The following is a 15,074-nucleotide window of genomic DNA, read 5'->3' on the forward strand; positions in this document are numbered from 1 at the left end:
GTCGGTGACCTAAATTACGCTTTCTCTAAGCGCAACACTACGGCAGCCCCGCTGCAGAGCTTTTGATTGATCCCTGTGTAGAGTATGGTTATGTCTATGAGTCAAATTTGTGAAGAATGTCGTGATTGTGTAACCTGTCAATACGCTTATTGTAATTGCCATTGTAAGGCGTGCCAGTCACGCCGTATTGTTACCCAAACGCTTGTTGAGTCGAGCGATCATGCTGTTGCGAAGAAGTTGTATCGGTAATCTATGACATAAATTAAATCTTCTGGTATCATTAATGGATTACAACGGCATATTATGTGGTTATTGCTACCCCCAAAATTGCATAAATCTGAAAAATCACATAGATTTCTGCTGTGAGCAACGTCTCCTTTTCTACCAACCACAAACAGCGAGGTAGAATGGGTACACGCCATACGTTGTTAAAAGCGTTGTGCTGCAGCAGCTCCATTGCCAGTCTCCAGCAGTTCCAAGACACTGGTCATGACCATCTCGCGCAACGTGTATAATCAGCTTTTCGAGCAAGCACCAGACACTACAGATGGCGCAGCCAAGGAAAAGGTAATTCGTTTGCGTCCCACAGAAGCAAAGGCAGGTGCCGTTGTCATGTCAGCCAAAAACAAGATCCAAATGTGGACAAAAGAAGAGCACGAGCGTTTTCTTGCAGCGCTTGAAAAGTTTCCGGCTGGTCCTTGGAAGAAAGTTGCCGACTTTATTGGTACCAAGACACCGCGCCAAACGATGACACATGCTCAGAAGTACCGTCAAAAGATTCATCGGCGACAGCGTGGGTTGCGTAACCAGAAGAAGCCAAGTACGAATTCCGTCACACTGACATCTGACCCAGTGCCCGTGGACATTAATACTGAGCCTCAAACTATCGTTTCACCTTATAGCGTGACCGATTTGCAGGTCAAGATCAACGCAGAGGCTGTGGCTGCGGCAGCAGCTGCAGCTGGAGTCACGAATGACCAGTTGCTGAATATTCTGGCGCAACAGGCTACGACAATGAATCAAGAAAAGCAAGATTATCTGCAAATAGAAGCAAGTGTAACCGCAGATAGTCTAACAATGCCTGACGCGGCAGCTTCACATGGATCGCCTAGTAATAATCATTTGCCGTCGCTAGCTCAAATTTTGCACCTGGGAAGTGCTGAAGGACAAACTATGACGCCAAGTCAAGATAAGACAGAAACGACAGAGACAAATACCGAGTTCAAGACTGTAGAGACAGATTTGAGAGTTGAAGACCAAAGTGTTGTGATTAGGACGACAGCAACGACTGAGACTGAAGCGGAAACGCAGATTCAACAAGAGGGCAATTTCAGCACTCACAGTTGCGAGGGGTATGAAAATGATGAGACGACAGCTCAGCCACGGCAGCTTGAGATCATCTAAGTGCATGTCAAAAAAGAAAAACGATCTTAGCGTTTTATATAATTATTGTAAACAAAAGAGACTTACCACCAACTACCTTTCAGAATATACTACAAAGTAGCGACTTTAATTTACATTTGATTAGAAGCGATGATTTTATGTGCCCAGGAAAGTTGTGGAGAAGACATTGCTGCGTTTTTATATGTGCATTGCAGACACAAAAGGTTTGCTAGTCGAGTTAGATGCATAAAGTAGCTTTCATCAAAAGTTGTTCGCTTGAAAAAAAGATTGAATGAGTTTTGTCATACAAGAAAATTAGTCAGGGAATCAGAGGAAGTGACTTAACATTGTCCGTCCAAGTTTGAGGTTTCGATACCAAATGTTTATCGAGAATTTAAGTGTCCCAAATCGGGTTTTTGACAAGTTGAGAGCGCCGGACCTTAGTCGAGGGCGGAATACCATACACTTTGCTCAATTTGTCGTCCATTCGGTTGATGTAATCGTACACAGTAGCATTGACCTTTTCCGTCTCAACTCTTTTTCGACTCTGTTCATTCGAATTGCTCTCGTTCGACTTAGTCAATGAATTCATTGTGACCAGGTTGTTCAAATCAATAGTGTCGGTCTGGAATTTATATATGCGGCTTGATCCAGAATTGGCATCTTTTGGTGCTCTTGGTACATTCGATCGCTGCCAATCTTTGGAAAAGTAAAAGCTAGTAGAGTGATTGAAGGGTGATGAAGGCAACCGAAATAAATCGTCATTTTTACCATTTTTATCGGAGACACTGTTTTCACATGTATGTTGCCGTGACGAAGGCGCAACATTCTTAGAAACGACAGTATCAATATTTTGCGCAAAACTTGATTGTTCTGTCGGCTTGTTTGTTGAAAGAGTAGAGTTTGCACCATAAGCTGTCTCTTCATTTTGTCGCACCATTGTCTCAATACAAGATTTCTCCTCTTTTAGACCGCTTCGTAAAGTCTTCTCTAATTTCTGCAACCTTTCTTCACGAAATTTTTGAGTTTCATTTTCTTCCTTTTGACGAAGAAGGTTCACCATTGTATGCAGTTTAGCTTTTTCCAGAACCTCCTGTTCCAGCTGTAAACTAGCCTTCTGATAAAGCTCGTGCGCCGATTTGATCGCCTGTTTGAGACTTCGTACTTCCTCTTCTAATCGACGAGAAAGCGATGACAAATAATTGGCTTTGCTTTCTTCTTCAATTGACTTGCTTTGCAACTGATCAAGTACACACTGCAACGTAGACTTTTCAGCTTCCACCTGTTCAATCTGACCTTGAAGTCTAAATACCTGACACAGCAACGCTTCAATTTTAGCTTGTGCGGCGACCAAATTGCTCTCCTGAAGTTGCCTTTCTTGATCATTGGCGTTGTGCTCCTTCTGTGCCTTTTGTAACTCGCTGTCGGTTTGGCTACGCAATGCCGCCATTTCATGTTGAAGGTCATCACACCTTTCTGATAATACATGCATTTCCTTTAAGCTGTTGGTCTGTTCATTAAGTTGGGACTGAAGTTCACCATTCTCTTGCTGCAACAAGTTTCGCTGATGGAGCAAATCTGCCACTCGTTGACCAAGAGCTAGTATTCGTTTTCGAATAAGCGCTACTGTTGACAAATCATTGTATTGATCAGCAACCCTTTTGCAGCGAGCCTTTCCGTTGTCAGACGCGACGAATAATCTGTCTAACGTGGGGTCAATCACCATCATCACATTATAAATTAGATTACCAAGAAATACTGGCAAATTCGCAGACATGACCCGACTCGCGTCAACCACTTCTCCCAATTTTAACGTTATATTCAGATTTTGGAATCGATCCAAGAGCAAACGTATAGCGGATTCAGACAAAGTTTGCCGTGGAGGTAACACTTTTATAACAATTAAATGGGCTGCCGTTGCAAGTGTGTATCTTTTAGTCTTCATAAACGGAGCTGCAAGTCCGTACGTGCTTTGACGATGATCAGCAAAAATACGAAACCTATTAATGGCAAGCACAGTGCTTACTACATGTCGAAATACTCGTCTTCCTGGTCGTTCGCAAACTTTTTCGTCATCCTGCACGACAGCAGGCAGCATTTCTCTTAAAACATTCCCAATACACTCAATCTGCTCGTGTTGTTTAGCATACTCGGCATTTTCACGTAAGAGATATCGCTTTTGCGCTTGTAGATCACCCACTTGGAGAACTAGTGGCTGCACTACGAGAACAAAGAGATGAAGTATTGAGGTAAACACAGAGCGATCATTCTCCATACCATCGACCATTTGCTGCAGCTTTGCAATATCTCCTTCTTTTTCGACAACTCTGACAGACTCTCCTCGAAATTTTGATTCTAGCACAGCATGATCATTTGCCAACTTTAGACATTGCTTTTCAAATTGAAGTTGCTGAACGTGTAGTTTTTCGCTGTAAACACGTTCAACTTCACACACTGATTTCTGAAATTCTTCCGTTTTCTCGGATATAATCTCGTTTAGACTTTGATTTTGTGCTTGCTTATCTTTTACATCGTTTAAACATTTTTCGTATTTACCTCTCCAATGATCTTTTATGGCTACTAGGGCAGCGATTTCGTTTTCAAAAGAATGACATGCCTGCACAAGTAGTTCATCATGCTCGACATCTAAATCAATACGAAAATTTTCCGTCTTCAAAGCATCGTGAATTGTCTTTCGCAAACCATTTAACAGTTGTTTGCACATTGTCAACTCTGATTCAGTCTCTTCCTTTCGCTTGCAGCATTTTCCACTCCACTCTAAAATGTCAAGCTTCTCTTGTGTGACAATTGCTCGTGCCTCCTCGGCAACTTTGCACTGATCACGCAAATCTTTCATCATTACGGCTTCTTGAGCTTGCAATTGCTCAAGTTCAGAAACACGATCGATAGCAAGCGAAAGGTTGTTCCCTTGCTGACGACTCATGTGTTTCGTGCGCTGAAACTCACGCACAAGATTTATCGTCTCAGTTTGCAGTATAGACATCGCATCTTGTACAAAAAGCAGCTCTGCCATTTGTAATTTACAACTTGATTGATCCAGATCCTCTTGACTTATCAGCGCCAGCAAATCAAGATTGTCTTTGCTGTCAAGCACTCTTTTCATGTACGCACCAAGCGCCTCAGCATGCCTCTTTACAACATGAGCTTCATTCATCAGATGACTTTTCAGTTCTTTTGCTTTTACTTGTGATTCTCTCAAACGGTTTTCAAGACTTTCATACTCCTCACGTAAACCATTGATCGTCGCAGCGTCACCGTTGCGCCTAGAATCACATTCTTCTAATTGAAAAGCCATTTTCTCAAGTTGATCCTGACTCGTTTGCTCACACTTCATTAGATTCTCTTGAAAATCGACAATTTGTTGCTCAAGCTCCCGTTGTTTTTCCAACCGCAACGCATATTCTGCTTGCAGGTGTTCCATTCGCAGTTGCAAGTTGCAACATGCAGTTTCCATTTCCTTGCGCTTTTTACACTCGTGTTCATGTGCTTCTTGCAACGTCTCAATCTTGTCTTCTAATCGTATGACACAATCCGTAGCGGACATCTCAACAGCTTTACAGTGCGCAGTCTTTTTCTCTGTTATCGCAGCAAATCGAGCGGTCTCACACTCTTTCTTTTTAACTTGTCTTTCCGTGTCGATCAGCTTTCGTTCTAATGATAAGACCGTCTTTTTGTACTTCTCAATTTCTTGATTACTACATAGTTCATGCCGACGAAGCTGTTTCGTCGTGCGTTTCCATCGCCTTACTTGCTGCTCTAAATCCGAAATCATCAATTGACAATCGGATTTTAATTGACTCTGTGAGTCTCCTGCCTCTTGCAGAGCAGCCTGCAAGTCAAAAATCTCAGCCTGAGCTGCAGTTATCGTCCTCTGCATCGCCTTCGTTTTTTGTCGTGTCTGTGCAACCGTCTTTTCATCTACTAAAGTAGGTTGAAATTGACTTTCAAATTCATTCATTTGCTCTCGTAATCGTACCACTTCGTCCTCTCGTATCTCACATCTCTCTTTCAAGGACTCATTCTGCTCTTGTAGAGACTTCATTTCGTGATAAAAACGATTATTTTCCAATTGCAAACGATGAAGAAGCTTCGATTGACGATGCAATGCGTTGTTGGATGCCTCTTGATGATGCATCTCCTTTAAAGGTGCCGTTGGATCTTTCTGAGACCATCTTTGATCATCTTTTGAGACGAATGTGCATTGAGCTTCAGCGTGAGCTTGTTCGTGATTACAATTAAACAATTTCTTAGCAATTGTGTCAACTTCGTTTAAACTCCATTCGTCTTCAGATAATGAATGATTTTCATACGCTTTCGGGCATGCCTGCGAGTCTGGTGGTAAACTTTCGTGCTGAAAGTTAATATTTGGTATAGCTGCATAACTTGATTTCCGAGAGGAACTAGATTGATATTGGGTGGATGAATTGGTAGGAATAATACCGTTTGATGATAAGTATGACTGTTTTCGCAAATTTTCAAATATTCTGCGTTGATGGGCGTAATGTGCTTGCTGTTGTTTCAAGTTAAGTTGCAATTGTGTCTCTATTTGCTTAGCATCTTGATCAATTGCTTCACGTTGTATTTGAGATTGCAGACAGTCCTCGCTGTCTTTACTCTTGTGCTCTTTGTCCTCATCATACCATTCACTTTTCTCTCTATCTTTTCCTAATTTGTCTAGCTCTATAAAATGTGGAGGCTTTGAGTCACAGGCTGTCTTGATAGGTGCGACGTCCATTTATTGTGAGGACACGAAAGCCACGAGGGTGAATGACTTTGATTCTGCTGACAGAGATCGCGAGTTATACTTCGCCTTATCATCTACACAACAACTGCCAAGCAACTGACGTATGAAACTACTAATTCTGAATTAGCGTAACGTAAACCGAAGAGCATGATTTAGTACAATGCTTTATATGCTTCAAGATACGAATCTTTCTACAACCCCATATCCGTACATATCTAGACCATGGCGCGAACAGATAGTCACGGCTACCTTGCCACGTGTCAAAGGACTGTAAAAGCTGCTGAAGCTCAACTACTTGTGAAGATCAACCTACTTAATGTTGATCTCGAATTTTCTATGGATGACACATGCTGTGATTTGGACAAGAGTGAATGTGTTTTGAGAACATGTACTGTCCTTTGCACCGACATGGTGCCTTGCGACCTTGTGGGCCGGACTGGAGCTCTTTGTGCAATCACGTCGTTGCACACTTACAATTGCGAAATGCTTTTTTTTTGTATAGGATGGTATTAATTTTGATTATATTATATCCTACTCTTACAAGACAATATGTTAAATACGTTCTAATTCGAAATACGAGGGTACTTGAATATAGAAGAGAAGGAACAAATTTTAAACGCTGCTCGACAATGCGGTTGTTACAAATCACCAAGAGAACAACACTCTTGTCGTGCGAAAGCAGCAGTAAGGGCGCTTCCACTTCTCGCCCCCCTGTTACTTAGCAAGTGAGACTACGTCTGTGTCTGGAACCTCTCACACGTGTGTCAATCGGCTGCGGCTTTTGTTCTGCGGCCTCGTCTTGTTACTTCAGGTGGGACGCATCGCGTGTTTGTCCGCCCGCGCGGCCGCTTGTTCGCGGGGCTGGACTTAGAAACAGAAAACGATTCTTGCTGTCGCTGTATTAACTGCGGTATCATGGTAAAAAGTGGTGGTCGATTCAGATGGACAAGACGTCGAACGCTGGTGCTCGTCGTGCTTAATGTGCTGCTGCTACCGCTTGATTTTGTCACTAATGCCCGAGCATCTGTGTCACCCACCTACTCATCCTTTATGACCCAGTCGCCAGACGTTGTAATTGCTGGTGGGTTGGACGGTCGTGTGTATGCTTTCAATGCTTGGTCAGGCGAAGTCTTATGGTCTTTCGACTCAGGTGGTCCAATGGTTGATACTTCGCAGTGTCCAGGTCTGACTCCCACCAAAACTACAGAATCACCACTTAGCTACCACACAACAGCAGCAAAGCCGCGTGATAGGAAAGAAGAGAATTTGAATGTCGAAGGAAGCGTTCACATTGCAGCGGCAAATTTAGAGACCAAAGAAGTAACAGGTCGCCACATGATTCAAGAGCGTCTGAGATCTGCACAAGCAATAGCAGCTGGGACAGCGTTCATCTCACAGTTAGTACCTTCTTACGATGGCAGATTGTACCATTTTTCGAAGGCTAAAGTGAAGGAGCTTGGGATGACAATGGCTGACATTATGCGAACAAATGGCCCTGTGCACGTTGCTGTGGATCGTGATAATGATTTGATCGATGAACCATCCGCTGCAGGGATCTTGTTGTTTGGTGAGAAAAAAATGGAAATGTTTACATTGGATGCTGTGAGTGGCTATCGAAGCCCGTTTGTGTCGTCAGTACCTTCGTCTGAGGCGGCAAGAACGATTTTATTTGGCCGCTCTCAATTTTTCACACGAGCAGTCAATTATCAAAACTCGTCAATTGCTCGCTGTTTTAAAATTTCAGAGTACTTTTTTGACATTGTGCAAACAGCCCATTGTTTTGTCGAGGATGGTGAACACAACGTGGTGCCAGAAATATTTGTAATGCCAAGAGACATAAGCTCGGAAGGATCGACTATTGTGGCATCTGATCCGTGGACAAAAGAGGTACTTTGGGAATTTGAAATTCCGGACTTTGATGTCCTCGCTGTGCATGGAGTGTCGACTTCACATGGAACGACATTTTACAAATGGAAAGTTGATGGTCCGTCGACAACTGCATCGCGTCTACCAAACGCACGTCAAGATCAGCATCAAATTGACACTGATCACTTCGCGGACAAAGCAGTTGTTGAAAGGCGGGAGCAGGGCACGCAGAAGCTCAAAGGCGAGAAGCAACTTGTTCCTGTGATTCGACGCTCATGGAATGCAATAGAGTCGAAATTTAGGCTGCGATTACTGGGTGATAATTATTTTCTTGAGTCTAGCAAGGACGACCGTGTGGTGGACTTTGGTAGAAGTCAGAATCAACGTCGATCGCCTACATTCCATGGGCGACAGCCAGATGATGTTCATGACTTGAGTGAAGACACGGATTTTAATCGTCGTCGGGGTATTCTTTGGGAGCCTATCGTGAACGATGGCGAGCGAGGAGTGTTTATAACGTACACACACGTTGGGGCAATGCTGCTGGGCGTCGCAACCTGTGGGATGTTGCTAGCCTGGGGCTGTTACGCCAAGGGATTATCAGCTTCGCTGGCGCAGACTGCTATTCAAACCATGGACCGTAGCCAGTTCTTCAAATCACATGTACATCGACTTGTGATTCAGCGTCCAGGAAAGGACGACATAACCATTTCAAGTGTAATCAGTAGCTCGCTTATAAATGCGCTTAATTTGGATGGTCAAGTACCACAGCCTTTGAATATTTTATCGACGGAAGTAAACGCTGTTGTTGACCCTGAAATTGAAGCGATGCTGATGATGAAATTTTCTCGTCTCGCCGCTACAGAAGCAGCTGCGATAGTTGTCAAGAATGGCCACATAAGTGCAACGCAGAAATTTTTAGAATGTGATTCGGATTTTGAATCTGCAGCAAAAACGATCACGTCTTCATCTTCTGCGTCATCCATGACAAACATGACTGTCAGAGATTCATCAATGTCATCGTCAAATGTGCAAATACCCAGTCCAGGGCCTGCACTCGCGGTTGCGAAGAGACTATCTTTTGATTACACAGAGGAAAATTCTTTGTCGGCTGAAAACATTCGAGGCGTATACGCACTAAAAGTGCTTCATCATGAGCGCAAAAATTGCGAACAGGTTATTTCTTCTGCATTCGAAAGTGTGATTGACCATGAGCGGTTCGAGTTTGCAGATTCGGAAGACGATATCTCCCTTGTGGATGATGACTTGGCAACAAACGGAGCAAAATCAATAAGTTCCTTTGAAGAGTCAACGACGGGAAGCTGCTGCAGCAATAGTGACAGCTGCACTAGCCACACCAAGGAAAAGCTGAAAGGTAGGGATGGCATGGAAGATGTAATCAATACGGATGGAAATCTGAACGAAGAAAAATCCAGTGACCATGATTCATCTGAAGCTTCCTCATCTGGTTCTGCTACTTCGGTAAATGAGGAGGAAGTTTTGTTCCCGTTTGTTTGTCAGAGCCGTTTTGCTAACGAGTTTCACGAGATATCGGCACTAGGCAAGGGTGGATTTGGTCAGGTTATGCTTGCGGAGAATCGCTTGGATGGACGTCAATATGCAATCAAACGAGTTGGATTAAACCTCAAAAACCAGACATCAAAGACATTACAGAAATTTTTGCGCGAGGTGAAAATTTTGGCTTTGTTAGATCACTCTAACATTGTACGATATTATCAGGCATGGCTGGAAAAGGTGGAAGAAGGGACACAAAGTGTACCAGAAGCACTGCCTTCATCTTCTTCAACTGTTACCTCGGTACTAGGGCCTCGTGATCCAAAACACTACCTGATAAGTAATTTGCTTGCACCTATCTCAAAACTCGAGTTTTCTGAAAATCAGCGACTGTTAAAGACATTTTACAGCAATGAAAGTGTCATAAGTGACCATGACGATGGATTTGATTGGGACCGAGGGTCGTCTTCTGGTGTGAATGATAATGGATGGAAAGAAGAAGACTTGGTTGTTCGAAACAGGCCACACAAAAAAGGTCTTGTTTCTCAGGCATCGATATCTCGTCCACCAGCTTCTTACCACGGTAACGAAGACGATTCTTCATTGAGTGCAGCAGATACATGCGATCACTGGCTATATATTCAGATGCAGTATTGTGCAGGCCGAAATTTGGCCGACTACCTTGCTGTACCGACCCGTCCAATGGAGTTGTCTAGAATGCTGAAGATTTTTGTACAAATTGCAAGTGCACTAGCCCATGTTCATTCTTGCGGGCTGATCCATCGAGATCTCAAACCTGCAAATATCTTTGTTGCTGATGTCGAGAGGGATGAGATCAAGCTTGGGGATTTTGGTTTATCGCGCTATGCTGCTAACGTCAACAACCTGAACGCATCAGCATCCGTCGATGATGGTAATCAGGGTTCCTCATGTACTGGTGGGCTTCGGGAAACTGCTTTACCGACGTCGTTGTGGTCGAACATCTCAGAGAGCAATGAAGTCACAGCGGGCGTTGGCACCTATCTGTACGCAAGCCCTGAACAAGTTGCTGGCAAAAAATACAATGCCAAGACAGACATGTACTCTCTCGGAATGATTCTCTTTGAGTTGTGTCACGAAAAATTTGGGACTACAATGGAGCGGTATATCACGCTTCGCGATGCTCGAGAAAGCAAGTTCTCTACTGGTCTTCGTGCAGCAAAGAGATGTCCTGAGATTCTGGATATGCTCCGTTTGCTATTAAGCCATGATCCAACCACTCGACCAACTGCCGATGAAGTGGTTTTGTGGGGACAAATGATGTATGAAACAAGTCTTGCTCAAAAAGCGATGGACATTGTTCGCTCGCCGCGCAATCTGGATGTGGTTAGAGCTGCAGCTGCGGCGCATCTTTTACCGAGTATAGATCACTTAATGACTGGTGCTCATATGGACTCAACAACATTTTCGATTAAGGTCGAAGCTGTGATCGATCATTGCAGTGGCGAGGACGGTGGTGAGCGCCGCTTGCCCAATCATAATTTATTGAAGCAGGTGTGCGATGTCATTGCTGGCGTAAGCGACGGCAAGGTGGAGATCAAAAAGTGTGGACTGCACATGGAGAGTGAGGGCGTGACAATTCTCGAATTCGAGCTCAATCCACAAGCTGCACTTGCGGATGCCCCTGATTCAGATGTGGAAGGTTCCGTGGTAGTGGCGATCGAGGCTCTCTCAGGAGTGCAGATCGTGCATCGTGTGAGCAAAATCGAATGACCTCGCCTTAAGTGTAACCAAGTAAAAAAAACAGTGAGTTAGTTTAGTAAAACCGAGTACAATAAAAATATAGTCCATTGAAATCCTTCAATTCTCACTTAAATCCGGAGCCTTTGAAAGCTTTGAGGACATCCGCATTGGACTTTCCGCACTTAAATTATGAGGACATTTCAGCGCTTCCCAACGTCTTCTGCAGCTTCATCATCAAATTCTTTGTCACCTTCTGTGGATGTGGAAATGCTTTTTCAGTTTTTGATTCTTCAAAGCGTCGAAGTTGTGGTCGAGTTTAAGGACTACATTGTACAGAGCTTTGCTAGTCGAAATGAACAAATCGAAGAATACCGAGCAGCGATATTCGGTGCGGGATCTCGTCTGAGGTGCTGGCTTCAGCAAGGATTTTTTTCGAGTCAAGCGAAGAAAACGAATCAGCTCTTTTTATTACAACCCGCTGTGCATCCTCTGCAATGTATCGACAATATATATGAGCGCTTCGATGACGTTAAAACCCAGCTACAGCTGGTATACGCAGCGGTAGACCAACTCCAAACAATCGGAGAGCATAACAACAGCAACATTTGTCACATATTAAAGCAATTGAAACAAAATCCAACATGTTGCTGCAAATGTAATAAATTCGAGTCTATTGGAGCTTTGACAACCAAAAATGCTTTCGCAATTACCAAAGAGAATCGTCTGAATGAAACTCAAAGTGTAGAGCCTCAGTTACAACTGGATCGATTTGAACTTCCAATGTGAGAAATTGACTTTGTGACAAAAAGTTATAATTAAATGCGTTACGATGGCGTTTGCAATCTTAGGCAGCTTTTTCGGCCGTCGGCTGCTTTACAGGAAGATAGCTCAGCGATCTTGTATAGGATTATCAAATCCGTGGACAGCCGGTACGATATTGCTTGAATAATGCAATTCTCAGAAAATAATGCAGTTGTATGAACTAATTATTTAGAGACCACACGATAGTAGACGACGATATTTGGCATCAAATTTCGTAATGAATGAGATGCCTTTGGTAGCTGCTGCTCAAAGACTACATAAGTAAATATCAAAGCCTGTAGGGCTCGCCTTGGTACACGGCAATCATCCAGCCTTTCCTCTATACTAAATTACCACATCAGTTAATATAGTACTAGTGTCATCGCTTACGTTTAGCATGGCAGTTCTCTTGCTAATTAGCTTTTGACAAGAAAATTACAGAATAACGGCAAAGGCATGACTGTACATGACTCAGTACTGAGAGGCTTTGATCGATAAATCTACAACAGCATTATTGAGACCAACACTGCCACACACAAGAGACAATTGCGACATATGCAGAGGAAGAGCCCGAAATTGATCCATGCGCAACACTGCAAACGTAAGCTGTAGGTTATGCACCTCAAAATTAACTTGCTTCACCTACGCTTTTTGCACCAGCTGTCTTGATTGCAAGCTCTTTAGCTCAGGATTGTCTTCAACTACATTCAAACAAAGACTATCGTGTCTCTCCGAGCAGGTCTGTTTCGTTCAGCAGCGGTGCTTAGCAAACTTGAAGCACCTCTCTATAAACAAAGACAGCGCTTTTCGAAGAATTAGTACCAGAAATAACACATTTGTCTCGGTGCTGGAAGTCGTGAAGAAGATTCCATAAGACGCTTGATTGCAAGCGACGTTCAAAACGCTTTTTAATTGCTTTGTAGCGATACTTTCTACTATTAATCGGCATATACTGTGTATCCACACCATGTACATTTTCTAGCTCTCCACTGCCTATTCGACGACAATACATCTTTCCTGTACAATGGCTGGCAAGCAGAGTCCAATGCGCATGTTCATTATGCTGCCTATGATGTTCCTTATGGGCAAAATCGACTTTGAAAATGGAACAACGCTCATGGCTGCACGCACAGCTTTCTTTGTGTGCCAAATAACCGCACTTCTCATCGGACTTTACCTCAAACAGCTCATCGAGCGCAAACACGATACGCGGAAGATCTTTGTACCTGGCGTCAAATCGCCCTTCGATCAGTCTCCTAATTACGCAGATCTGACAGAGACAACGTACGAGGCACATGAATTGGCTAAGGCTAAGGAGTTCATCAAACAGACGTTAATTGGCGCGTGCATCTCGTCGCTAATTCATTTCAAAATGGGAATCAATCACGTCGTTATGATCCAGAGCGTCATGATGCCCATTAATTTGTGGGATAATCCACTCGTGCAAGCGTATATTCTAGGATGTCGCAATGGCCGCATCTGGAACGAGCGCTTTGAAGGCGAATCGGCTGAGGATGCCGCGGCTGCTGTAAATGGCTCGGCGGCTACGGTTCCGACAACCGCAGCTGCGACTGCTTCGATCAAAGACAAAAAAGATGGCTTGACCCCCGAGGCAGCCATTGCTGAGGCACTTGCAGCAGGCGCTGATGCTGACTTTGATGCACTCTGGACTGTAATCAAGAACAAGGTAAATGCAAAGACAGATGAAGACCAATGGACTGCGCTTATGGTGGCTTGCGGCTCGCCTGTTGATACGGATGAATTCATCAAAAAACTTGTGCGAGCTGGAGCTGATGTCCTCAGTGTGGATGGAGATGGTTGGTCTGCACTGCACTGGAGCGCTTTCCACGGTCGCCCAGAGGCTGCAGAGGCTTTGCTTTCAAGTATATCCACCGCCAATTGCCAAAAGCTACTGGCGATTAAGGCATCAGATGGCAGAACTGCGGCTGAGATTGCTAAGGGCGAAGAGAATGCTGACGTGCTAGAAATCCTGGCCAGCTATTCAGAGACCGAGGCTAGCGAGAAAGAGTCAACGTTACGCCAGCGAAAGACCGGCGCGTCGTCGATTGAAGACGTAGACTAGACTAGAAAATGGCATGCCGGCACTCTCATTGAGCTACGAAGTTTTTTCTGGATTTGTTTGAATGTCAGTTACATCCAAAAGAGGTACATGCACTTTTATTTGCCTAGAAGAAATGTGCCCGCAGGCTTAGAGTATCGAAAAAGCGAACGTTAGTGGTGCCAAGGATTGAGATATATTCAGACATAAACGGTTTGACTCGTGCACTTTGACGAGACAAGACCTCACAATGGAACTCACCAAGCATTCAAATGTAAAGCATTTCCTTTAGAGAATAAACCGCAATGACTATGCTGGCGAGGCGAGTTCTAGATTTGACGCAAATTATAGACTAAAAAAGCGAATTGAGAAGTGATTGATTGTTGGCTTATTATAGCTCCTGGTACGCTTGTAGAACATGCATTGCTTAGCCAACTAGATTCGCTGTAGCGTCGTATATAAAAGTATGTTTTTCTGTTTCTCACATAATTCGCATGTGTAGCCCACTGGCGGTGACCATATCAATTATTGAACGTCATAGCCCGCTCACTTTTATGCAGCAGTTGTCGGAGATCTATCTGTGCACTTTTGGAGGGCGACTGTTCGGAAGTGCGGCTAAAACTCGTATAGAAATGTATAGGCATTGCTGCTGCTAGGAATGCGAATGCTTACGATATCCACTGCAACGGGACAGTTGCTGGATATGATGAACTTCAATATAAATTTTGAGGGCTTCGACAGCGTGGACCGTTCTTAAGTCTTGTATCTGAATTTGAGATACGATCTAACCCTAGTTATGGCGTCGCTGAAATGCTACGATCCATGGCTCAACCGGATGTCGAAACTCATTGCCCCCGCGTATTGTCCACTCTGTTTGTGTGACGGGGCACACGGCACCTTGCACAGAGCTTGACTTCCAAGAGTATACAAACTCTAAGTGAACGGCAGTTCACAGATCCTTGG

At 43.9% G+C, this 15,074-nt stretch overlaps 6 protein-coding genes across 6 annotated transcripts; 5 read left to right on the forward strand and 1 right to left on the reverse strand.

The window, feature by feature from the left end:
* Positions 1-489: 489 nt before the first annotated feature.
* PHALS_09506 (myb-like dna-binding) lies at positions 490-1,404 on the forward strand (the record flags this gene model as incomplete). Its single annotated transcript, XM_024723570.1, has 1 exon — positions 490-1,404. One exon carries the CDS (start codon positions 490-492, stop codon positions 1,402-1,404), a length of 915 nt encoding a protein of 304 aa, XP_024571752.1.
* Positions 1,405-1,777: 373 nt separating this feature from the next.
* PHALS_09507 (uncharacterized protein) lies at positions 1,778-6,139 on the reverse strand (the record flags this gene model as incomplete). The annotated part of the gene is made up of 1 exon (XM_024723582.1): positions 1,778-6,139. The coding sequence occupies one exon, from the start codon at positions 6,137-6,139 to the stop codon at positions 1,778-1,780; it is 4,362 nt and encodes a 1,453-aa protein (XP_024571753.1).
* A 10-nt stretch (positions 6,140-6,149) lies between these two features.
* PHALS_15377 (uncharacterized protein) lies at positions 6,150-7,065 on the forward strand. Its single transcript, XM_036407358.1, has one exon. It carries the CDS (start codon positions 6,371-6,373, stop codon positions 6,659-6,661), a length of 291 nt encoding a protein of 96 aa, XP_036262971.1. The 5' UTR covers positions 6,150-6,370; the 3' UTR covers positions 6,662-7,065.
* PHALS_09508 (pek protein kinase) lies at positions 7,064-11,281 on the forward strand (the record flags this gene model as incomplete). The annotated part of the gene is made up of 1 exon (XM_024723604.1): positions 7,064-11,281. One exon carries the CDS (start codon positions 7,064-7,066, stop codon positions 11,279-11,281), a length of 4,218 nt encoding a protein of 1,405 aa, XP_024571755.1.
* A 159-nt stretch (positions 11,282-11,440) lies between these two features.
* On the forward strand, positions 11,441-12,291 carry PHALS_09509 (uncharacterized protein; the record flags this gene model as incomplete). The annotated part of the gene is made up of 3 exons (XM_024723615.1): positions 11,441-12,033; positions 12,100-12,180; positions 12,246-12,291. The coding sequence occupies 3 exons, from the start codon at positions 11,441-11,443 to the stop codon at positions 12,289-12,291; spliced, it is 720 nt and encodes a 239-aa protein (XP_024571756.1).
* Positions 12,292-13,076: 785 nt separating this feature from the next.
* Positions 13,077-14,135, forward strand: PHALS_09510 (Protein involved in inorganic phosphate transport; the record flags this gene model as incomplete). Its single annotated transcript, XM_024723626.1, has 1 exon — positions 13,077-14,135. One exon carries the CDS (start codon positions 13,077-13,079, stop codon positions 14,133-14,135), a length of 1,059 nt encoding a protein of 352 aa, XP_024571757.1.
* Positions 14,136-15,074: the final 939 nt, after the last annotated feature.

The sequence above is a fragment of the Plasmopara halstedii genome (assembly GCF_900000015.1).
Source record: "Plasmopara halstedii genome assembly, contig: Scaffold_42, whole genome shotgun sequence".
Lineage (NCBI taxonomy): Eukaryota > Oomycota > Peronosporomycetes > Peronosporales > Peronosporaceae > Plasmopara > Plasmopara halstedii.